Here is a 25,781-nt window from a genome sequence, read left to right on the forward strand (position 1 = left end):
CTAGATCTTTCTGAAGGGCCTTCTTACCCCCAGGCAGATCAGCTCTTCCTTCCAGCCTGGTGTCATCTGCAGACTTACTGGGGGTGCACTCAATACCTTGATCCAGATAATCAATAAAGGTATTAAACAGAACACGCGCCAATACTGGCCCCTGAGGAACACCCTGTTGTAGCTGGGTTTAACTCCATTTACCACCACTGTTTGGGCCCAGCCCTCCAGCCAGTTCTTTATGCAACGGGGAACATACCTGTCCAAGTCACAGGCTGCCAGCTTCTACAGGAGAATACAGTGGGAGGTGGTGTCAAAGGCTTTGCTGAAGTCTGAGTAGACTACAACAGCTGCCTTTCCCTCATGCACCAGGTATGTCACTTGCTCAAAGAAGGGGGTCATTAGTGGATAAGGGAAGAGTAACTGACATTGTTTACCTGGGTTTGTGCAAAGTTAATGCTGTTTCACATGACATCCTTGTCATTGATCTGGATTGAAGAAATGTGGATTTGATAGATGAACTATTTGGTGGATAAGAAATCAACTGAATAGTCACACTCAGAGTTGTGCTCAATGTTGAAGTGAACTAATGACAAGTGTTCTTCAGTGACTGGTATTTGCACTGTTTAGCGTTTTTGTCAGTGATATTAAAAGTGATATTGTCTGTGAGGAGCAAGTTTGTGTACAACACCAAGCTGTGTGGTGTGACTGATGTACTAGAGGGAAGACATTCAAGAGGACCTCAATAGGCTCAAGAAGTAGGCCCATCTGAACCTTATGAGGTTCAACAAGGCCAAGTGCAAGGTCCTAAGCTGGAGCAGTGCCGAGCACAAGTATATACTGGGCAATGAGTGGATTGAGAGCAGTCCTAGAGAGAAGGACTTGGGATATTGGCGGACAAAAAACAGAACGTGGACTGGCAACGTGCATTTGCAGCCTGGAAAGCTGATTTTATCCTGGGCTGCATCAAAAGACAAGTATCCAGCAGAGTAGGGGAGATGATTGTCTCTCCTGTTCCACTCTTGTGAGAATCCATGTGCCGTACTGTGTTCAGCTCAGGAGTCTCCAGCAGAAGAAGGATATGGAACTGTTGGAGAGCATCCAGGGGAGTTCACAAGGGTGATCAGAGGACTGGAGCATCTCTCCTGCAAAGACAGGCTGAGGGAGATGGAGTTTTTCAGCCTGTAGAAGAGAAGTCTTCAGGGAAACCACATTGTGGCCTTCTAGTACGTAAAGGCTGTCTACAGGAAAGCTGGAGAAGGACCCTACAAGGAAGAATAGTGATAGGACAAAGAATGGCTTTAAACTAAAAGAGGGTAGATTTAGATTTATGGAGAAAATTTGTCACTATTGAGGAAGGTGAGGAACAGGAACAGACTGCCCAGAGAAGTTGGGCAACTTTGTCTAGTGGATGATGCCCCTATGTGTGGCAGGGAGGTTAGAAATAGATGTTTTTTAAATCCCTCCCAACCCAAACCGTTCTTTGGCCATTCCTAGAAGGAACGAGTCTTTCTTACTGACTTTTTTTGTGACCTTTTCTATTTCATCTGAATGTAAGGTGTATGGTAAGGAGCTGCCAGGTGAACTGTGTGCTGTATTCCATCTGCTGTCAGCTTACTGAGCCTTTCTCTTGAATGTCTCGGTATATTTTTTCCAGGGCAAATACGTATCTGTTAATCATTTAAGAAACTTGGCAGCTCTCAGATGCGTATAGCTACAAGAGTGAATCTTCCACTGACTTGCAAAGTGTTATGCTTTTAACACAGCTGCAAGGCAGGATGCCAAGTGTGGGAGGGCAGTGCTAGAGTATCTCTTACTGATACAGATGACAGCTAGAAATATTGGCTTTTAATAGTGGTTATTATTCTACTTAAGTGGATCCATGTTTTCATACGAACTAGTGTCCTGAAACCAGAACTCACCATCCAACCAAAAGCCCCAAAATAAGAAAACTGTGAGAGAACGAAGCATCAAAACACTATCAGCAGTCCATCCTTCCTTTTCTTTTTAGGAAGTTATCTGTTAAGAGGTACTGTGGGCTATGAGGGCTTTTAAAGATCCCCAAAAGTGTAGAGGGGAGATCTGGTGTTCTAGTAAATTTTCTTGTTTTCAAATGGATAGAGTCTACAGACTTAAAGCAGGATTATTCTTCCCCTTTCTTCCCTTGGTCCTCTGTTGCTACAGGTTATGCAACAGTTCTTTCCCTAAAACAGCTGACAGAACTGAATTTGACTGTAATGATAGCAGGTGGATACAGTGAATGCTGATTTCAGCCACACAGTGGGAATTATTAGAATCAGAATTAGAGTAGTTCAGTTGGCAGGCATCTGCACTGACTTTAGTTTAGTAATCTTGATACAGATTGTAAATGGGACTTAAAGCTAAAGAAGCCCCCCTAAGGAATTTCATTTTTAGTCTGTTTTTGCTGCATAGGCATCCTTTCCAGTCCAGAGAAAATGCCCATTCTCTTCATTACTGTCTCTTCATGAAGTGATATTTTACATTAGAAAAATCAGCAATTGGAATGAAAAGGATTGAAAGAATAAGAGTGTGTATGTGGAAAACTTGTCTTTTGAGCAGTAAATTTGCTGGATGAAACAGTGAGATGTCCTGGGAATACTGAGGACTCTTTTTACCCATGTAATTTTGTCATTACAGAGGTAACTCCTTCAGGGAAAGTGATGCAAGAAGGGAGCCAAATATTTGACACTTGACACTATATTACTTTCAATATGAAAAGTATCGTGGGTAAAACCATGGTGGAAAGTGAAGTTCTTCAAGTGACTGTATTTTTGAAAAGATGAAATGTGTTGTTCCCATAACAATCTGAGTTATTTTTCAGGTAGGTCTCTATTAGCTAATCATTTCCTGCAATTCTGGGAGTTGCACTGCAAATGCAGTCAAGTAACTTTTGTACAGTGACAGTCTTTTTGTATTTGTGTTGTTATATTAACCGGAAGAAACTTTTTAGAGGCATGGTATTTTTAACTCTTTACTAGTGTGGTTTTGGAAGTGCCTTGTGTATAATAAGGCTGTGCATTTCTGGTTTCAGTGAAGTATAATCATAACCCATCGCAATGAACCAAATGCCTGTTTGGCAGCTGCATCCTCAAGTAATGGTATAATTTAGTCTAAGCCGCGCTGTACTTCCGTTTTCTGAAAACAAAAGGAGCTGGTGCAATATAGAAGTGTAACTAAGTGTTCTTGAGCTATTGTCTAACTTGACTTAGGCAGGAAGATCTGTTTTTGTAAATTTGAATAAACTGCTCGTTTCCTTCTTTTAACTCTTAAAGGAGCTTTGTAGAGTGTTGTTGTTTAGAGTGCCTACATGCTTAAAAGGCTGATTAGAAAGTAAGTGCGTTGACCTTAATTCTAGAGAATTACTGATCAGTAATTATCAATTCTTTCACTATCAGTAATTCTCTAGCTAATCAACTAGAGAAAAAGAGTTATAGGGAATCATGATTATCTTGATTAATATTAACTGTATTGTTTCTCTCTGTGGACTCATTGGAAATGGGCAACCGTTGCGGATGGGGTGGGCAGACTGTTGGTCAGACTCTGCACTTGGTCCCAACTGCAGTAAGCTGAAGGAAGAATATCTTACTCAGGTGTGAGAGCTGAGAGAATGGCAGTGGAGAAGGGGAAGAGAAAGGAATAATAGCATTTTAAATTATGCCTTTAGAGTAAGAAATGTGTTCCTGAAGCTGTGCCTTCATACAACTACTAGTCAAAAAAGAGGGTATTAGAGGTTCTCTACAAGTTGAACTGCTTTCTTCATATTAAGGTGACTTTTTCTTTTCTGTAAGAGATAAAAATTGATGTCAAGTTAAATTTAGGATGTCAGTTATACTGAAGTGAGATAATTAATTGCCCCAGGAAGTGAAGCAGAGTTAAGAACTGAAGGAAAGTAGCGGCTTAGTTTCCAAAACTGTCTGGTTGGATAAATGGATGGAGAATCTAAATTAGGGATGTACTTCCCTTTGAAATTGAATTGTCTCTCAGATGTGTTTTTTTTGTGAGTAAATACAATCACTGTTATAGATTTGTATATTTGGAGTTTGTAACCTGTTAGTGTTGAAAAGAAGCAAAAATAAAACCAAAATATCTCTTTGGGTTGAAAGAACGTTGTTCATCAGTTCACACTGCTTCAGGAGGAGTTTAGCATACAGTCAAGTATTAAAAGTACTATATGAGGGAGCTGTGTTAGTCAAACTTTCAGGATTATCAAAACAGTCAACTAAGCTGCTTACAAAATTGCTTTGCACTTTGGCTAAAGAGCTGTGCAACAATGGTGCCAATAAGTCATTGCCTCTTAGTTTGGGAACGTGCATCTGCTGAGCAGCACCTCTGGGTACCAATAAAACACGAGATTGTGTTGGTATAAAAAAGCAAAGGTGAAGCATGACTTGAGCTCATATTACATTTAAGTCTGGAGATGGAAGATGCCAACCACTAAGTGCTGTCTGGTCTTGAATTGTGAGGCCAAGAGATGCTTCTGCAAACCTCATGGGACAGGGAAGATCCTCTGCTCCATACTCTTGTGTCATCAGAAACTGCAAAGAGGCCACACAGAAGGCAAAGGCAGTAAGTGCTGGCTGACTGCTCCTCCTGGCTGCAGAGCTGAGGTTTTCTCAAGTGACTTCATTTGAGATGTGTGAAGATTTTTCTTGCATTGTCTTCTCAGCGTTTTCTTGGCAATTGGTGATCAATGTCTGAAATGCCGGAGGGCTCCAAAGAGGGAGGAATGAACTGACAGAGCCCATGTGTATGAGATAGGAATGAACTAACTAGCTTGAATCAGTGGAGGAACTGAGGGACCTCCCCAAGCCCCCTCAGAAATCAACTTTTCTATTGCGGGCATTGATCCTAAGGTGCATACTTGAGTAGAGGCTGGTGTTGATAGTACTTCAGTAAGTGATACTAGTATCAGAAGACAAAAGCAAAACAACTTTATACTTCTAAAATAGAGAAGGAAATTCTACAATAAATATATTTCAAATTACCGAGTCCCTTATTAAATAAGTGCCGTAAAAGCCTTGGACTGTTTCACACGGTCATTTTAGGAATGCACATTCTCTTTTGTGTTTGATTCATAACTGTAAGGCATTAAAACGGATCCACCTTCTTTTTTTTCCCCCCCCAGAGGAATACAGCGTGCTTGGGGGCTGGCCTTTGTCTGTCATGCATTCCCATCATGACAGACGTAGCAAACTGCAGCTGAGAAGTTAGACCCGTTCATACTTTCTGCTGCTTGTGGTGGGAGAAAGCTATTGTTTTCACTGGATCACTGGCATGTTAATTATTTTGATGCCAAAACGCAAACAGTTTTGCTGTTCTTCGTATTTCCAATTAAAGAATGCAGGCAAGGACAAACAGAAATCCTAAAAAAGACCTCATTATAGAATCTCCACAGCAGCGCAAGGATGCAGGTCTTTGTGAAGCAGAAGCGGACAGTCCTGTGGTAGTGCTGGTAAGAACTGTTTGAACAAGCTCCTCTCTGCCCTCTGGTAATTTCAGCCCTGTCTGAAAAGCTGCTTAATTTGCTGCTGATGAGAAGTTCCAGCGTGCTTATGTGTGTAGGTGTATTTTAGTTTTGTATTCTGTTCTTTGTGTATCGCTTGCCTTTTAAATTAATTTTAACAGTTCTGGTCCAACACTGATTCCCTCAGAGTGTGATTTTGGACTTCTGTTTTCTTACCAGCTGCTTTTCAGTGTCTGTTCTGTCTAGTGTAGCTGTTTAGTACTTCAAACCTGGTGTGAATACTACTCGCCTTTCAAAATCCATTCTAGTAATTAAAGTATACCTGAACTCTCTAAAGACTGTGTGTGCAAAGGTAAAGTTTTCTTTACATTTTCCAAGATCTGTCTAAATTCAGGTGTACTTGAGTTAAGGGTGTGATTCTCCATGTTTTCAGTGCACGTTGCTTGGGAATTAAAAGTTTTTAAGTAACTTCAAGTGAGGGGGAAGGGGATATTCCTGTATGTAAAGGAGATGATCAAGTTAACTCTTTATGTAGCAGTAATGTATCCACTGTCTGACTGTAGCCGGGGTAATAAACCTCTTCAACCAACGGAGCAAGGGTTGTTAAAAATGTGTAGGTAGAAAGAGGCACGTAAATCATTCTTACTAAAATTCCAATTTTATTTAATGATATCTTACACCTAATTGCTGTGTAAAAGGCTGAAAGTCTCCTCTTTCTGTGTCTGGCTGTAGTTGAATTTAGAGGGAACTGTGATCCCGACCCGAGTCCCCCAGCCCTGATTTAAGTTCCATACTATGTGCATTTGAGGCTCAAACATTTTGGCCTATGTACTAATGTACATCTGTAGCTTCATGGGAATTATTACTGTACATAGCTGGAAGCTTACATGTGCGTTTGTAAGACAAAGTTTCTTTTCCTTTGCACTGCTTTTTTTTCATTTCCCTTTACTCAGAGCAGTTGTTAGTAAAACATGTTTTTTCTGCATGGGTGTGTTCTGATTTCTGGGCCAGATTTTCATCAGTACAACATGAGCTAATCTTGTGTGCGCTTTCCTGACTTTGGAATGTTTAACTTTATTTAGAACTGTTTTTATTCCCCCATGAATACTCTGAGAGGATATTTAGTGTTTCTGCAGATACGTGGAGTACTGCAGTTGTTCAGTGACTGTATGCACTTAGGAAAAAAAAACGAATAGAAGGTTACTGTGTTTAATCATAACCATTTACAAAGGTTATCCTTTTAATTTCCTGGATACTGCTTAATTTTAATATTCATGTGTTCGTCTACCACCACCGTTTCCCATCTTTTTTGCTGTTTTCAGGTAAAGTGGATGCACTGAAAACAAAGGTCAATATTTTAAGGGAGAACACTTAGTTTCCACATAGGTCAAATAAAAAGTGTCTTTGCTTTCCTTCCAGTTGCTAATTTTGTCTTAATCTGTTACATATATAGACAAGCAAATAGACGGCATGTAATTATAGAAGGTATGATATCCGTTTTTGCTTTTTTTTGGGGGGGGTATCTAGATGAAATGGTACAAGGATACTCTGCACTGCGTGCACTGCCTTCCTACCTCAGACATCCTGGGACTCTCTACCTGCTCTGCTCAATACCAAGATGATTTAAGTCAGGCTTCTAAGAAATGTGTTCAGGGGAAAAAAAAAGCCTTAAGTTTCTAACCAAAACTTTTATTCCCTGGTTAAGGTTCCTCTAAAAGATTAATCTTCTTATTTTCCCCCAAGAATGATAGAGAACACAGTAGGTTCAGATAATGGAATCATGTGCTATTTTCAGTGAGCTAAAGCGTGTCTGCACTCTTGTTTTCCCGTGGTTTGAGTTAGATCATGTCATATATTTACTTTTGAGGTGCACGAGCAAGAAGAACCTATGGAAAAAGCATTTAGATTTTCTGGGTGGTGCCCTTCCTTGGGATGAGCTATTGTTACTCTCACTATTGTAGAAGTCACCAGATGAGTACGCGTGCTGTCCAGCCGCACTTTGATAGTAATTCACAAGCAGTAACTGCTTAACAAATCAGGAGTTGTTTCTGGGAAGCCTGACCTACTTCTTGGAAATAAACTGGAAGTCTAAAACACAAGATGCTCGAGTCTCACAGAGCAGCGCCTAAGTGTAAATCCATTGTTTGAGGTTTGTGCGCTAACTGGAGAACTTAACAGGACACAACGTGCCTATGTTGTGTGTGAAGGTAAAGAAGATTACACAGGAGGCTAGAGATCTAGTGACTTGAACTGGATCTGTATTGAAAACTTGACATAAATACTGGCAATTCAGAAGCTCTGATCAATATGTTTGGATTCTGAAAAGTGTTCTTGTTTTTCAATGGACCCAAACCATCAACTGAACATACCTGATGAATAAAACACAATAATTTAGGCTATGCTCACTGAATTTTGGAAAAGCTCCCTGCTTTCTGTGACTGCTCTCTTGTAACAATAGAGTGAGAGTTTTTAGACTTTCTATTTAAACAAACAAAAAGAAGCATTTCTTTTTTTTGCATGGTGTTTCCGTAAAAAACAATAATTAAAGCTTGTACAACCGTCTGTTCTTCGTATGGGTGGTTCTTTGTAGCTCGAGTAAATACTTCTGGTCCATTTACGTCAGCATGCGAACAGGTGACTGAAAGAGTGCATTTTGTTCTTTCACATCTCACGGGTTGAAAAATTGTGATTTGTTGCTGAAGGCATGTTGTAGCTTGAATATACGCATAGTGGTAACGTGGTCTTTACACAGAGCCACGGACAATACTTGTCCAAATACATTAATGATATTTTAGCAGATTAGATTTTTTAATGTGGATTTTGTGACAGCTGTTCTAAAATGCTGCTTATTTCTGATAAATTTCAGTGCCAGTAGGGCACTGGCAATAACGGAGTGATGCAGGGCAGATCCTTTCCTCCGTTTTGTCTTTGACAAGCACGGCAGTGGCTAACCCAAGTGGTGGACACCATGAAACCCTGCGCTCTTAGCATTACCTTAGGTTACTTCAATAAAAACATTGCTTGTTGCATATCAATAGGAAAAATTAAGTCTTGTGTGCGAGACGTGGTTTTGCAGTCTTGACCAGGCTGTTTTGTGTGCATCAGCAGGTCCATAAGTCTTATTCAGTAACACTGCTCAAACCCAGTATCTTTTATATTACGTGCAGTAGCAGACTGGGCAAATCTTTTCTCTGAAAGAGAGCTCGAGAGAGAATCGGCTTCCTTGTGATGTTTTAAGACTGGCTAAATGCCAAGGTAGCATGCTGTTTATTGTTCTCTTCTTCGTTTCTGCTTTAAGCTGATAAAACATCCTCTTCCTTTTGAATCTGACAAATGACTAAGGAACAAATGCGTAGCTCTGGAGAAACTCGAAGAAGGAAAGTCTTCAAGAGTTTTTATGGAATGATTATTTCTGTGTCAAGTGCTTCGCTGCTTAAATGGGGAGATGGTGGAGTTACAGCAGTGTCCCAATGACTTAGCGATGTGTGTTCAGGACATCAGTTCCAGAGAGCTTTAGGTTGTTTAAAAGCTTGTAGTAAGGTAGGAGTTTGTTTTTTTTTTTACTGTGTGTTTGCTGCACGTAAGCAAAATGTGAGCAAAGCTAATTTATTTCTGAAGGTAAAGCAAACTGCAGAGGAGGCAAGAAGTCAAATAACTGGAACTATGTCTGTATAAGAAACCTAACATAAGTACAGACAGTTCAGAAAGTCTGGTCAAAAATGTTTGGGCTCTGAAAAATGTTCTTTTTTTAATGGACCTGAACCATCAACTAAGTATCTGATGGATAATACAGTGCTTTGTAATTTAGACTGAGTTTTTTTTGAAAACCCCGCATCATCATTGAATTTTGCTTATAAATTGAACTTTTTTATTTTTTTTAATTAGCTCTTTGGCATTTTGTTTTGATTCTGTGAAACAAGGAATCGTGGTTGAGATTCTTCACTACAACAACAGCAGTGGGGTACTGAAACGTGTAGAAAGAAGGACAATGAAGCTGGTGAAGGGCCTGGACCAAAAGTCTTAGGAGTGACTGAGGGAACTGATTGGGGTGACCTTTTCTCCTGTGTAAGCAATAGTAGGGCAAGTGGCAAAGGCCTCAAGTTGCACTAAGAGAGATTCAGCTTGGATATTAGGAAGAATTCCTTCTCTGAAAGAGAGGTCAGGTGCTGGAATGGGCTGCCCAGGGAAGTGGTGGATTCATTGATCCTGGAGGTGTTCAGGGAACGTTTAGATGTTGCTCTATGGAACATGGTTTAGTGGGAAATATTGGTAGTAGGTGGGTGGTTGGACTGGATGATCTTGGAGGTCTTTTCCAACCTCCTTCTGTGACAGGCAGAGACCTGATTTCAAGATGGAGTAATGTTTCTGAGGCGTTATGTGAAAATGGTTCAGCTCAATTTTTCAGCTTAAGCTTACAGTATTGGTCAGTACTTAGATGTAGATAAAGCTTTAGCAGCCGTTGCCATAATGTATAGTATTTGTGTGTTTTTATCATGTATTTCTTCATAAATGCAAATAATTTGGTAATTTATATTCACAACTTTTTGAAGTTGTTATAAGTTTAGTTAGTCAGTAAAAATAACAAGGCCCACCTTCCTCTGAGTTTCTGTAGTTTTTGCTTTTGAACATGCTTATAATTTGAAGTCAGTGCAGAAAAAAGAAAGTTGTGGGATCAAAAAGGCCTCCATTGCTGGAGAATTCATGCTAAAAATAAATAAAGGTTTTGGAGTGATTCATCGTTCTGAACTCTGTCTAAACCTGTGTAACCATCTGACCAGTGAACAGAATGCTTGGCAGGGTAAGTGAAGATTTTTCCCTGTGCACAGCCAGCTGTAGTGCCTTGACAGCTGTACGGTGTTTAAATGTTCTATTAGTGTATAGTAACTGAAGAGAGGTACTCAGGCAACTAGGAGGAAGAAAAATTATGTATGGGAATTCTGGAAAAAAGCCTATAGAGAAGAAAGAAAGTGAATTAGCCTATCCATAATGCAGGTTATTGAATTAAAACAAACCTCAAAGCTAAGACTGTTTCAGTCTCTGCTGGACCCGGATCAGAGTTCTTCGGACAGTATGAAGCAAAATTTAAACATTTTTGTTAATAGTGGAAAATATGCAGATGTTTATTTGCATCTTATTGTTTTTGAGGGAAATAGTGATTTCTTCTCTGGGGCAAATAGCTTGCTTTTCTGTGTAAGCAGTTGCTGTTACTTGTATGATATCATGTGACTTGGTGTGCATTTTGAATACTTGCAGGTTTTGGTGTGGAAGAAGTCAGGTTTTGCCAATATTTTAAAAGCTACTTACAACAATGGCCATCAGTTTGTAATTTATCCTCACTTCATACCTGAATTCCTTATCTTTTTTTTTTTTCTTTTCTTCTTCTCCTAGGCAAAGCCAAAACTCATAGAACCAATAGACTACGAAAATGTCATCGTTCAGAGGAAAACACAGATTTTGAATGATGCTTTACGTGAGATGCTACTGTTCCCTTATGATGACTTTCAGGTAATTTAATACTCTGTCCTCCACCTTCTAAAAATCAGTTTTTTAGCAGCAATGGTCATGAGAATTTCATATTTCTTTGTTATTTAATGTTCTCTAGTTTTAAAAAAATAAAAAGGAAGAAGTATTTACCATTAGTCCCTTTATAGTGCTCAATTATTCTGTCAGGTTATAGTCGTAGAAGTAGCACACTTTCTTCATCCATTCAGATGATAAAGTCTACCTATGCAGCTCAGCAGTCTTAATTGCTTTTTGCAGTAGGCCATCAATCATTTCTAGATGGTTTCACCCCTTTCTGGAGTAGGAAATCATGTGGTGTTCATTCAAAAACAGACCTGCTTTTTATCGTAGTTTAACTTCTGAAGTGCTTTTTTTCTCCACCATAGCAGTGAAGGGCGTCAATCTGTTAATGCATGATAATCCACCTCAAAAAATCCATGTTAGTGCACTTCCTGCCAAAAAAAAGAATGTGTCCAGCAGGTCAAGGGAAGTGATCCTCCCCCTCTACTATTCTCTGGTGAGACACCACATTTAGACTGCTATGTTGAATTCTGGGCTTCCCAGTTAAAAATGACAGGAATTTCTTAGAAGGAGCCCAGTGGAGGGCCATAAAAATGGTAAAGGGCCTGGAGCATTTCCTGTATGAGGAAAGGCTGAGTAACCTGGGTCTGTTTAGCCTGTGGAAAAGAAGACAGGAAGGGGATCTGATAAATATGAATGGAGGTGGGTGGCAAATGGATGAGTCTAGGCTCTTCTCCGTGGTGCATAGTGATAGGACAAGGAGTAATGGCCTGAAACTTGTACATAGGAAGTTCAGTACTAACAAGCAGAACAGCAAAGGTGGCGGAGCACTGGAACAGGTTCCCCAGAGATATTGTGAAGTCTCCTTCTTTGGAGATACTCAAGACGCAGCTGTATGCCTACCTCTGCAAAGTATTGTAAAGCACCTGCTCTAACAGCGGGGTTGAACTCAATGATGGCTTGTGGACCCTTCCAGCATCTGTGATGCTTTGATGACCCAGCAATGTGCCCTTGCAGCCCAGAAAGCCAACCGTATCCTGAGCTGCATCAAAAGCAGTGTGGCCAGCAGGGCAAAGGAGGTGGTCTTGCCCCTCTACTCTGCTCTGGTGAGGCCTTACCTGGAGCACTACATCCAGACATGGTGTCCCCAGTACAGGAGATACATAGAGCTGTTGGAGTGCATCCAGGGAGACCTCAGAGCAGCCGTTCAGTATCTGTAGGGGGCCTGTAAGAAGGAAGGGCGCAGACTCTTTAGCAGGGTCTGTTGTGGTAGGACAAGGGGAAATGGTTTCATACTAAAAGAGGAGAGATTCAGGTTAGATATAAGAAAGTGTTTTTATAGTAGGGGTAGTTAAGCACTGGACCAGGTTGCCCAGAGAGGCAATGAATGCTCCATCTCTGGAGACATTCAAGGCCAGGCTGGACAAGGCTCTGAGCAACCTGATCTAGATGTAGGTGTCCCTGTTGATTGCATGGGAGTTGAACTGGATGACCCTTAAAGGTCCCTTCCAACTTAAGCAATTCTATTCTGTGATTAAGAAGGTATTACTGTCGGAGAACAGAAACTTCTTATGTTATTTATGCTTGAGCAATTTAAGCCTTTTAACCCTTTTTTCCATAGTCATTTATCGTTTTGAAACCTTAAATCTCAGTATGGTTTCCTGTACCTCTTGAGTCATTTAAATAATGGCGTATTTTCTGTATTTGCCATTGTGCTTCACATCTGTTTTCTTAATTTCCTTTTTCCTAACTGTTGCTGTTACACAATGCAGGGGCAGCTCTTGGTAAGCCTCTACTCATGTGCTTTTTGTTGCCCTCATCCCCCATAAGATCAATTTAAAACAATGAGTTATAATCTTTAGAACTGCCTGTATCCACACTTTGAACAGTTTGTAGGTGGAAGCCATTGTTTAAAAACCTGTTCAAGCCATTTCCTCTTAATAGCGTTTTGATTTTATTTTTATGAAGTTTTTCCTCATGCTTAGGTTAAACTGTTTACAGTCTAAGAAGCACTTGCCTAAAAAGGAAGCCAAGCCCTGATAATTTCCCAAGATATTAGAAGTAAGGTTAATCTGTTACCAACATGGCCATAAAACTAGCACTTTAGAAGAGATTTTCAGTGCTCTTTTATTATTTGCTCTCCAGCAGCAAGATAGCACTTCTTCGGTCATCTAATAAAAACGTGGAAGTTATTTAGTTTGTAGATGCATAGTGATAACACTGCTGAGTTTGTCTTAAAGTTGAAATTACTTGGGGAGAAACTGGAAGCATTTGTAATTAATGTAGATAACATTTTTTCAGGTAGTGCTTTTAGTTAACTGAAATGTAGTTTTGTGGGCATGGTTTTCATACAGTCAGTAACAAAAACGTACTTTTTAATTGCTGTTCATATTTGGTTGCAAGCAACGTTCTTAGAAAGTGTTTTTATACTTTCTCTGCAATATTCAAATTATTTGGGATTTGTGTAACTTACTGAAGTATATTAAGAGCATCGACATCGCTATTGTGATTCTCATTGCCAACTGATTATGTAACTGACTTATTGTTAGTTCTGCTTGAGTAAATACAATACATAGTTTTCTAATTTTTTAGCAGCTAAGGGTTGAGATTGTAACAGTGCAGACTTGTATTGATTCTAAGCAGCTTCAAATTGCTTTGCCATTTTGTTTTTTTGCTTCAGAATTTTCCCACCATTTTGTTAGACTCATTTAATGTCTTGTTATGAATTCACTGTTAATGCCAAATTCAGTTTGTAAACTCTTACTGCATCTAAGTTTCTAGGTAGTAAAGAAGCACTAATAAGAACTCAAAATCTGTATCAGAAAATAGAAAGCTTGCACAGCAGCTGTCTTCTCTGACAGTCTGTTGCTTGCTTTTCTGCCTTACTCCCACTCAAGTTATTTCCCTAGGAAAGGGAAGGAGGAAAAAACACAGAACCAGTAATTCACTTTTTTTCGAATAATCATAAAATCACAGAATGGCCTGGCTTGAAAAGGACGACAACGCTCATCTAGTTTCAACTCCCCTCCTAAGTGCAGGGTCGCCAACCACCAGACCAGGCTGCCCAGAGCCACATCCAGCCTGGCCTTGAATGCCTCCAGGGATGGGGCATCCACAGCCTCCTTGGGCAACCTGTTCCAGTGCGTCACCACCCTCCATGTATATAACTTCCTCCTGATATCTAACCTAAACCTCCCCTGTCCTGATATCTCTGACTGTTCTCCATATGTGCTGTCAGAAGTAGCTGTAGCCCTCAAAATTACCAAAGAAATGTATCAGCAGGGATGAAGCAGAAAGCACTCTTCAACCTTTGTCAGTTTTCTGAGAGCAGGACTGTTTTTCTGTCAACTGATAGAATTATATGAAATGTTCCACTTAATTGCATGTGCTGTCATCCTGAATTTGGTTGGCTGAGATTATCAATCCAGTTTTCTCTCCTTTGTATATATTTTTCTGAAAAGCATGATTTTTTTGTCATGCTTTGTGTTGATATCAAATGCAAGTAAGTAGGATTGCTTTTCTTTTTTTAAAGTGTTGCGTTTCTTTGTTTTCTTAATGCTATCATACTCAAAATGTAGCAAGTTTTGCTTGTCTCTAGTTTCTGGAGCACCTCTTTATCAGCAAATTTATGTACCTACTGGGTCTTAAGACTTTTTTCAGTTGCTTTTCACAAGCTTAAGTTCTGAGTTTTCTCTATGACTTCACTCTAGCTGGTTTACTTCCTAACTTCTCATCGAACTTGTGAGGGCAGTCATTGTATGTTTGGAGGTCCTTTTTGCTGCTTACTTTGTGGAGCTCGATTTTGTTCCTACTAGTTGGGCTGTCTAAACTTTGAGCAACTGTGTGCTTTGCAGTCTGTTCTTTTGTAGCTGTCTGTTTTTGTTTCATTTTCACTATAGTCCCCATATAACGTATTTGTTTTATTACTATCATAGAAATACTTTTCGCCTCCTTGGAGCTTCACCCATTAATCTTGCTAACCTCAGTTGAAGTTCTGTCAGTCTTTAATCATTTGAGATTTTTACTTTTATTCTCTTGCCTTCCACTAATATTCTTTCTCCTGTCCTTTGGGTACTCTTATATGGAATTTTGTGTCTCTTTGTAACTCACTGTATTATTCCAAATCACTTGCATTTCATGTACTAAGCAGTGAAATGGCTTCCTAATGATCTTCATGAACCACAAGGTTACCATAAGCTCAATAGCTGAAATGGACGATGCTTATGTTAACTGCGCAGCAGGTAAATTATGAAAAGAAACCTTAACCTAAAACTCTACTAACGCTCATTTTGCAATGAGATACCTTGTGTCCAGTTTTTCAAAATACCTAACCTCTGGGAGCTATTTCTATTCTTACAGTTAAACTTCTTCTCAGTACAGAATAGATTTGCTTGTAGCAAAGACTACATAAGTACGTTCCTACTGAAGTTAAATATACCATTACAAAGTTACTCTGTTTTTATGTTGAAGGCATTTTGGTGCTTAGCTTTCAGCTTTCATCCTTTTGACTTTGAGTTGAATGGATTTAGAACACGTTCACTTAAAACTTTTGAGTTTTAGTTAATGCAGGTTAAGTACCTGTGGAAATAAGTATCACCGCAGCTTTACAGAAATAGAAGCCTAGGACTCTTCAAGAAGGCCCTTCAGGGGTAGAAGGAAAAAGTAAAGAAGTCTAAGCATTTTAGAGGACAAAGTAAACTGATGAAATACCATTTGTTTTTTTTAACGGTCAAATAAATTTCATTAGCATTTTTTTTTCCTTTGAAATCTGTTTCATGTTTTTGAGTCCTTGTCTGAGTTATCAAAATCTGGGATTCAGTTTATCTTAGAAATTACCATATAATGCAGCTTCTGGCATTTCCCATGCAACTGGCAGGTCTCTTCTGACACCTCGTAGCCTAAAGGGCATCATTTAGCATGCATCACACCATCTTTTCCATTGATTGTCTTTTAAAACAATTTGTCACTGCTTCCTATCAGTTTGCATCCATAAATCAGCATCCCAAATGTGTGATAATGTGGGTGAAAGACCATTGAATTTTTACTCTGCAGCCTTCTCCCTGTTTTTTGTGCCCTTGTTTTTTCAGTCCTTGTTTTACTGTCAACTGCTTTTTACTGTCAAACTGCTGTTTACTGCAACACAGTAACATCCTCCTGTGCTTTCTCTCTTCGCAGCTTCATGGCTTCTTTTTCCCCATTATTTTCAATAACCACCTTTCAGTAACGGTAATGTCAGGGATTTTAAAGGGATGCATAGGGCGAAGTGGGCTTTGCAGGAAATTTTAATAGCTCATGTTTAACAACCATCACTAGGAATAAGCTGTGAAGAGGAGGAGAAAGAAAGAAAAACCAACAATGCAACAGGTGTTGGCAAGGAGTATGTGGTGTTGCAGTGATGCTGTATGTTCTTATGCCAGTGTAGAATCACAGTACTGTCACTAGGCAGACAATTTACAGAGAACATTTTCAGACAGCTCCCAATACTCAGTCACCTCCGAAGTGTAGAGAAAAATATGTTACAGCCCTGTTTAAAAACATAAGAGGAGAAAAAACAAAAGCTGAAGATTAACAAAACAAAACTAGGGCTCTCAGGCATGTCTGGTTGGCCTCCAGACAGACCAGATGGACTTGAAGAATGTTGTATGTTGGCCAGCTTCTGTCTCTGTATATTTCTTTCCTCTGAAATACCTGCATGTGGGTTCTGTTGTTCAGTGTAAAAATGCTCAGGAACAGTTTGTATGCATACTCGAGGTGGTTGAATTGCTGCCTTTATTTTCTTGCTATAGATATGTTGGTGTTGTCACCATATTTCCCAGAATGAAGTGAATAATTTCGGCAAGTACTTTGGTGTGTGATTTATTTAAGAAACAACAAAGTAAAAACCGAAGTTCAAATTAAATACTTTGTGTATGGAAAAACTTGCATATCCTTTTTACTGTGATAAAATGAAAGACTGTCTGCAGCAATGACTTGTGAATAAGATGTGACCTAGAATAGGGTCAGCCACCGCTGCAGTGCATTTGTGTTTGTTTTAAATAGGTAAGTATGCATTGTGTTAAGACACTCTAGAACAAAATCATTGACTGGTCCTTAGTTCCACATGGAAGCAGGTTTGTCTTAAAAAGAACTGTAGTCATTTTGCTGTTACTTTGCCATAAGGAATCTGGAAGGAGGACTACGGTGAATCCGAAGATTCAAGGGGGAATGGTTTTAAGCTAAGACAAAGGAGGTTTAGGTTAGATAATTAGGAGTAGGTTTTTCACACAGAGGGTGGTGACGCACTGGAACAGGTTGCCCAAGGAGGCTGTGGATGCCCCATCCCTGGAGGCATTCAAGGCCAGGCTGGATGTGACTCTGAGCAGCCTGGTCTGGTGGTTGGTGACCCTGCACATAGCAGGGGGTTGAAACTAGATGAGCATTGTGATCCTTTTTAACCCGGGCCATTCTATGATTCTGTAAGATTGCACACTGTAGCTAAGAGCTCTTGGGCTGTGTGAGTCAGTAAAAAGTATTTTCTGCCCTGGCCTCCCTGTGAAACCTAAGTGCATTGTGCTGCTGTGCTAAATCTCTCGAAATAGCTCAGAAAGTGGTGTCAGTGAGAGTTGGCTGCAGTGCATGAGAATCCTAGCTGATGTTAGAAGCTGTCTTCCGTAGTTTGGTAACACAGTAGCTGAAAGGTTTTGATCTTCTTGGAGGGCATGAGACAAACGTTCTGTAGTTCCTGATGCTTCCGCAAATCAATTAGCAATTTGAGCCCAAATTGCTGTACAACACATAATTTGTACAAAACAGTTCAACCAATGTAGATGTCAGGAAAAAAATGTTGTAGAAAGAAGTTTTTTCTTCCTGCTTTTTCTTCTGGATTTATACTGCTCATGCATACAAATGCTTGCATTCTAAAGTATTGTTGTTCTGGTGTGTTAGTAATTACTTTTAAGGAAAATCCTTAGTATTGTGTTGGTAGTTGTGTAGCAGGAGAACAGCAGCAGAATTTGCACAGGTATGTACCACCAGCTCAGTCCCACCCACCAAGTCTCATTATAGTGCAGGACCGGGCAATTAAGTTCATGGCTTTCCTGTGAAAAATACCTAGTAAGATGCTACTCTAGTCTCTCTAATTTGAAAGAGGAGAGGCTCTTTAAGTTTTCTGGCTTTACTTACTTATTTTTTTATTGTCCCCCTACTACTTTTCCTCAGTGATTGTTGTGCTCAGCCCTCCTGAGTAGGAGAGAGAGGACTGGAAAGATAAAAGTGCAAGAACCCGTGAGTTGAGATAAAGACAATCTACTAGGCAAAGGAAGAGCTGCAAGCACAAGCAAAGCGAAACAAGGGATTCATTCACTACTTCCCAACTGCAGGCAGATGTTCAGCCATTTCCAGGAAAGCAGGGCTCATCATACATAACAGTTCATCGGGAAGACAAATGCCATCACTCACACATCAGCACTCCCCTCCCTTCCTCCTTCTGCAGTTTGGACATTCGGTCTCACTTCTGTAGCTTTAAAATGATATGCAGAATGTTGATGATGGCGTCTCTGATAATCTCGTGATGAAGTGGTGTCTCTCATATTTTTTTCAGTTCAGTGAATGATGCCAAAAGTGTCCTGAGATTAAAAGTGATCTGTGTGTGTATATATATATTCTCATGTTTTCAAAAGATTGCAAGTGGAGAAAAAATAGCCTGTATGTTCATGCTGTGGGTGTATGACAGTCACAGTTTTTCACCTTTTTCTCACCACTGCTGGTGTTTGCTAAGAGAAACAGCAAATTGAGCTTCACCTTCAAACTTCTGTTAAAGATGATAGGTAATAAAATCTATTGAATCACTTTTTGATTGCTGAAAACCAAAAGAACCATGTTTGATTATAGACGAGTTCATGGATATTCAATAGGGCAACACCTGCAAATAAAAAATGAGTGAGCTCTTTGTATTTTTTTTTTGTTTTGTTTTGTTACTTCACCTCTCGTACTCAAGCAGTTAACATTGTCACTTTTCAGTAGAGTACTAGAGGAGATGACTGACTTGACCATGAACATAGGCTGCATTTTCTTTCCTTAAGCCTTTACTGTATTTCAATGTTCCAGCTTTAAAAGCCATCCCCAGATAATGGGAACGGCCTTTGATAATGACCAAACCATCCCCTCATGGATCAGTCTCTCAGCAGGGATAAGTATCTCAGTATAAGATGATACACTGATGGATATCCCTTCTTCTTGACCATTACTATGTGGAGTTTTTGGGGTTTTTTAAGTGAGGGATCACAGCCCCATTCCAGACACAGCCTGTGGAAGCTCACTAGTCCATCTCTGATGACATAAGCTGTGACTTTTTATAATGTTTTCTGAACTGTACAAAATCATTTCTGTTGTGCATTCACTTACTTGTGGGCCAGAAGATTCTGTGAAGTTTTCATCTTTTACGCTTCCTAGTTGAAAGTTCCTAAGGCTTAGTATAGTGTTAGGTTTTGAAACAGAAAATCATAGTCACAGTGACATTTCCTGTTCTCGGTCAGCTGTTCTTTTCTGAACTCTGGCATAGACTGGGAGTAAGTTCTGGTTTGGTAAGCATGCTTTGGGTGACAGGAGGACATAAAAGGGGTCTAGGCTTTCATTCTCACCTTCAGTTTCATAGTGTAATTCTCTCTTTTTTCTTTTTTTCTTTTTTCTTTTTTCCCAACTGAGATCTGCAATTGAATTATCCTTCTTATTTTGGTATGAAGTTGCTATTTTCTTGAGCAATAGTTTTTATCTGTAGCAATAACACTACCCTCATGTCTGTGTTCAAAGAATTGGTTACATTGTCAAGGTGGAATTATTTTTACCAGCATTTTGTTGTCATAGTAGAGGAAAACACTTCTTAATGGCATCTAATTCTTCCTGTTTCCAATCTTGTCACCTTGATCTTGCTGTGAGGGAAGGAACAAGTTGCTAATGTTTGAATGCAACTAAATTCTTTCAAGTGGCTGCTCTGCCATATTCACAGGATCTTCGCTGCTGAGCTTCTCTACTGACTGCAGCAATATAACTTGAGTGTTGTCATATTGTATTCTCTTTCCTTTACTTGCAAGTGTCATTGATTTTGTTGTTGTTATTTATCAGACAGCATTACTGAAACGACAGAGTCGATACATTCACTCGACAGTTCCTGAAAATGCAGAGAAGGAAGCTCAGAGCTTGTTCGTTACTGAGGTAAAATTGGAACCTTATGTGTTTGTGTGTGATAGCAATATTGCACCTGACCTGTATTTCTTCTGCTTCATTTATTGTAAAAAAAACAGAAAAAAGAATACACTGAAAAAAACAATGTTGCCCTTTAACTCAATATTTTGTTTTGAAAACTAGTTCTCTATAGTTTTGTCAAGGGAAAATTCCCAGGAAAAAAAAGTATTTTCTTCAGCGAAAGGATTACAGGATAGCTGTGAATACTGTTGCCTGTGTCACTGACTTTTGAGGATGGTTCTCCTTCCACCTTCTCTTACTCTTCATGCTTTTGACTTTGCCAGTTGAATATGGGTGATATACATGCATGATATTGATGGCACTATTGGACCCAATTGAATCAACGTGACTTACTTATGTTGAACTGTTTAATCCCAGAATCACTTGACATTCTCAGTTTATTCACAGTAATCCTGTTTGCTAGAACAGAGGTATTCAAGCTTGTATTAAAGCCTGTAGAGGCCAAAATTAATCCTTCGTCCTCAGTTTCTATGATACATGTAAAAAAAGCACATTCTCAAACTTAGTTTCTCTTAACCATTTTTTGATGTTGTCATTCCCTTGGTTCTGACTGTTACACAAGACATTTTGTGTCTTGTTGTGTTCCCTTAGGAACAAAAGGCTTAAAATTTTTGTCTTTTTTATATTATCTACTCTTTTTTCTACTAATATACTTCCAGCTTGTATTTTAACACCTGAAACAACAAGTGCATATCTGTTGTAATTTTAGAAAAGCTGATGGTTTCAAATAGCTTAATCTGTTTTAAACATTAAAATGATTTCTCCACAGTGATAGCTACTGTTAATACTTTATCCAAATAATTCTAAGATAAATCTGAAGGTGATCCACAAGGAGGGGGGAGTACAGTGATTTTCTGTGGAACAAACTGCTTTATAGATATTACTGTTATATTTTGAAATAGAAAGGAAGTGTTTTCGAACTGTTAGTTGCAGCGTTTTTGTGCACGTAAATCTGTTAATGGATCACAAAATTCTGTACCACATGACTTCTAACAACAGATTTTATCAGTTTTATGTTACTTCATTCAAAGCCAAGATAAATCAGTACTTTTATGTTTTAGCAATATGGGTGGAGTAAGACGGTATTTCCTGTGTCCTAGTCCAGGGCGATTGCTTTTCAGCAGCTGAAAGCATGTTAAGCGTAAATCTTGAGAGAAAGGAGTTTTTAGTTTCTCCATCAAAGTGCATGCAAAATTCAATATTCTATTTTAGTAATCCATCTGTCTTGTAATGCTGAGCTTTCTAAAGTGTCTGTCATGTTTTAAACTGCAGTAAAATGCTGCTTTAACTTTTCAGACAGCTGAAGGTGGTTAATCCACGTGCTGAATGTACTCACCATTTTCTGGTTTGAAGTGATACACATCTATAAGATAAGATCCTATTTGAACATCACTTAATACAAAAAGCAGCATTGCAAAAGAAAGAAAATGTAGAGAATTTTCAGAGATCACTGCGTAATCATACTAGGTCATAAACAACTATATCTGAGAAGGATTTTTTTTGCATAGGTGTGTCTAGGGAATGCTGTTATGGAGTTGATTGTTTTTCAGTTAATACTGATATTTGGTTTCCATTACCGTAGTGCATCAAAACCTACAATTCAGACTGGCATGTTGTTAACTATAAATATGAAGATTACTCAGCAGAGTTTCGACAGCTTCCAAAGTAAGTATGTTAGCCACTGGTATAATACAGACTTGAATTTGATGGGTATAACCAGTTATATGCTATACCAGTGTGTAGTAAAGACAATAATGATTTCTAGGATGGAACTGATATGGAATGTGAAGTTTTAAGATCTTGTTAAACCATTTTCTGGGAAGATGCTGTCGTAACATTGCCTTATTCATAGGGAGGTCAATACAAGAATTTCTGTCATTGACAGCTTATAAGTAAATTTGAGATTAAAAACAAACTCATGTAATAGATGAAACTTAATGGTAAAATGGTTGTTTATTGTTTTCACAGTTTTAGAGGTCAGTTTTCAAACTCTCCTTACGAGCTTAAGGAATAGAACCTAGACTAGGCAAATAATTATAGACTGAAAGAGGTGAGGTGAACACATGTATTTTCAAATGTTGTGCTAATACTCTGTATATATACCCTTAACTGGCAGACGGTGTTTTAAGGGTTATCTAGAAATCCAAGAAGAAACATGAGCATTGCTTTTCTGAAATCATGTTCATGTTTTCCATATTTAAACCTGTATTCAATGAAAAATAGTTTAAAACGGATGAGCTTTGTGTGTGTGTGTGTGTGTGTGTGTGTGTGTGCTCATCCTCAATACAGTATGCAATAAATATCGCATCATCTCACAGCTGCTGAGATGCAATTAACTGTGATGTTATGTGCCTCTTTCAGAGAAGTTCTTGGATAAAAATAGAATTGCAGATTTAAATGTGCTTTCAGCATAAAGGAAAAATTACTAATTTAGTTCTCAGTATGTATTTGATCAAATTCAGTTCTGCTTTTAATGGTTGATATTCATTTTTCTGTTTTCATTAATCGTTAATAAAAGCTGTAGAAATTGTTGGAACAAAGGTTTTATTGAAAGTTTATGTGAAGATGATTTGATTTCACTAGGAGATATTATTCCCATTAGCGAGAAGCTTTGCTATATTTATGGCATGTGGATGGATCTTCTGATGACTTCTGTCACATTCCAGAAAGCATTTTGACAGAAGGAGTGGTTCCTTGACAGAGAGAGGGAGAAGAAGGAGCCTCCATTGTTCTTTTTTAAAATTTGTTTCTAAAATGTCCCTTTTTAAATTGACAAACCCAGCAACATCGTTGCTTTTGGTCTCATTTGTTTTTCCCTTCCTATGTCCAGATGACCTTTTGCATTGCAGTTGATAATTGCTATTGCAGATTGCAGGTGTTGTTAATTATTGCACCTAAGATATTAAGATTGCAGCAAACAAGAAGTCATTTGTTTCTCCTCAGTTACACAAAGGGACAGTGACTTGCAGAATAATAGAAAGAGTGTGAGCAGATGTGCAAGTTAGGAAAATTGCAGGACAAGAGAGAGATTGTGAAAAGGTATGTTTTTAGCTAGATATTCTTGTACTTTTTCCTCTTTAGTTAAGGAAATAACGTCTGTATTTTTGCCATATGGAAGATATAACCAATCACCAAATTTCTAGAATCATAGAAACTTTTTCTTTCCTAGTAAAGTGACAAAACCGGAGAAGCTTCCAGTGCATTTGTATGAAGTGGATGAAGAAGCAGACAAGGACGAGGTGAGATAATAATAATTCCTTTATTCTGCTTTCAGTCAAGAATCTTGAGATAGGGTAAGCAGAGTTTATAAGTTATGCGTTGATGTCAGCAAGTAAAACCAGATAGTGCATTGAACAGCCTGATTTGGGTGGGAGGGGATTAGTTACTGTACTTCCTTGCACAGAGCCCTTTATTCTTGAGATCTTAGTATGAGTAAAACAAGTTTTGACAGATGTTGAAAATGTAGAAGCTTTTCAGTAGAGGTGAAGAATCATCTTGGAGCTTTCATAAAGTCTATTTATATTGTGTCTGTGCAGAGCTGAGTAAAATGAGTAAACTGATTAACAATGTAGAATACGTGACAATATAATCTGAGTTAAAATTAGATTGATAGAAATGTGGATGCGGGATAGGTCCTGAAAATATGTGGTGAAAATCGAAGCTAATAAAGCTTTATTAGAGTCTTTATTAGTCTTTATCAACGTCTTATGCGCTTTCATTCTTTGCTATTGGAGTAGGGAAGCCAGAGGTGCCCATACTCTCAAGTAGTTTTCTGCTATGTTTTGAATGTGACTTTATTCGATAACTGTTTCTGTTACTTGTATGATTTGTTTAGTTTTTCCACACCCTGTTTCAGAACACAAACTGGTTAGAAGCCAGTTCTCTCTTAAGAGTACTTGAACTCTTGCATCACAGAAAAAATAGAATCAAAATCAAAATAAAATGATTTTTGCGGCTTATATCCTTGATAATTACTTTGTTTATAAATTCCTTGTGTTCAGAACTGCTGCTTGTGGAACAAAGATGGCTCCTTACAAGTTTTTTTGGATTAAATGTGAAAATGTAGTTGAGGAAGTGTGTCTGAACAGGCACATTTCCAAAGAGTCTCAGGATGCCGTTTCTCTATCGTTACTGTTAATATGCACTGTGATATTTGGATGGACAGGTAATTTCATGTGTCTGTATCCTGAGTTTTCCAGTATGTAACATGAGAATAGTAATGCTCTCTGTTATACTGAATTTAAGAAGACTTGTCAGAAATATTACCACATTCATGCTAACAGAGTGTATTATAAAACAGTGAGTTAAACATGGGGGGGGGGGGAAAGTGGGTGAAAGTAGGATTTACTGTTATTGTTACTAAGCAAATATGTTTATAGCTGGAGTTTAAGTACTGAAAAAATAGAGAGCATGGGTATTGCCAGGTGGTGCATTTCTTACATGTAATGTAAGTGTAGGCGGGGGGACTTCCTGTTTCATTCTGCCTGATTTCCTGTTAGAGCAGGCAGTAACAACACAGCTCATCCAGAGTTAATAGCTGCTAGAGAGGGGATCTGTTGCTCTTTCTAGAGGAACTTAAAGTGTAATCAGAAGAAAAGAGAGATTAATGGGAATAGGATGAGGGAAACAGATTGTTTCCTCCAGGGAAGAATATCTTGCTGGTTGAAAAGTGATTCTTGTTTTTTTTTTTTGTTTTTTTTGTTTTTTTTAATATTCTAATAGTTTCAAAAACTGAACAGTCCTTTCTTACAAATACTTACGTATTTATTTGCCAAAAGGCAGATGTGCAGATCTTAAATTGAATGGTGCTTTGTCTTTTTCTTCTCTACAGGTTTTTTGAAAGGTGATTTATCAGGGGAATGGTAGAAAAAGACAAAGCTGTAGGTGATTAGAATTGGAGGAAAAACAGATTAGGATTTACTTTAAGCTTAACCTGTTAAAAAGGGGGAGAATTACCTTTGCAAATGTAATTCATGCTATAGAGCCAACAAGCTAATGTTTATAAATGGAATTTTTTAAATTAGCCAGGGATATGGGGTCCAGATAAGGAGTTGTTTTTATTGAAACAGCCTCTGTTGGAATAAATTTCGGGGCAGTGTTAGTGGGAAAGACCATTAAAAACGCGAAGCGCAATGTCCAACAGTAATAATAAAAGTAAGGAAATTAACTTATCAGCTGGAAACAGGAAGTATGTTTGCATTGTGAAAGTAATGTGTTAATGAGTATGAGCTTTGTGTTATTTTGTATTAACAGATGGTAGCCTGGAAAAATTCAGTAGATTTTTGGCTTTGTAGGCAAGAATTGTACTTCATAGTAATGGTGTAACTAGGGAGGACCAAATGATGGTTGGTTTTGCTATTAGGAAGTATCATGCGGTTCAACAGAGCTTGGAAATGGTGCACTTCAGAGACTTTGAACTGGAAAGTCTAAACAGAGACAAATCTGAATTCTGAGTAACATGGGTAATGAAGAAATTCTTGTCAAATCAGGTGGTCCTTTTGTGTCTTATGAAACTACAGAAAAGATGTAATTTCATTATTTTGTG

The 25,781-nt window shown here is 38.6% G+C and overlaps 1 protein-coding gene across 15 annotated transcripts in view; it reads left to right on the top strand.

The window, feature by feature from the left end:
- DOCK9 (dedicator of cytokinesis 9) overlaps positions 1 to 25,781 on the top strand; it is a 111,861-nt gene that overhangs the window by 22,132 nt on the left and 63,948 nt on the right. For 9 of the 15 annotated variants that reach the window (XM_072348008.1, XM_072348025.1, XM_072348105.1 and 6 more), the window contains exons 2-5: positions 10,862 to 10,978; positions 20,096 to 20,185; positions 21,819 to 21,901; positions 23,406 to 23,475. In XM_072348008.1, coding sequence (XP_072204109.1) covers positions 10,862 to 10,978; positions 20,096 to 20,185; positions 21,819 to 21,901; positions 23,406 to 23,475 — 360 coding nt within the window. Of the gene's footprint in view, positions 1 to 5,190; positions 5,462 to 10,861; positions 10,979 to 20,095; positions 20,186 to 21,818; positions 21,902 to 23,405; positions 23,476 to 25,781 lie in introns of those variants that run through there. The other 6 variants (XM_072348000.1, XM_072348017.1, XM_072348065.1 and 3 more) reach the window with 1 other exon arrangement.

Source organism: Excalfactoria chinensis, chromosome 1 (assembly GCF_039878825.1).
Source record: "Excalfactoria chinensis isolate bCotChi1 chromosome 1, bCotChi1.hap2, whole genome shotgun sequence".
NCBI classification, from domain to species: Eukaryota; Metazoa; Chordata; class Aves; order Galliformes; family Phasianidae; genus Excalfactoria; species Excalfactoria chinensis.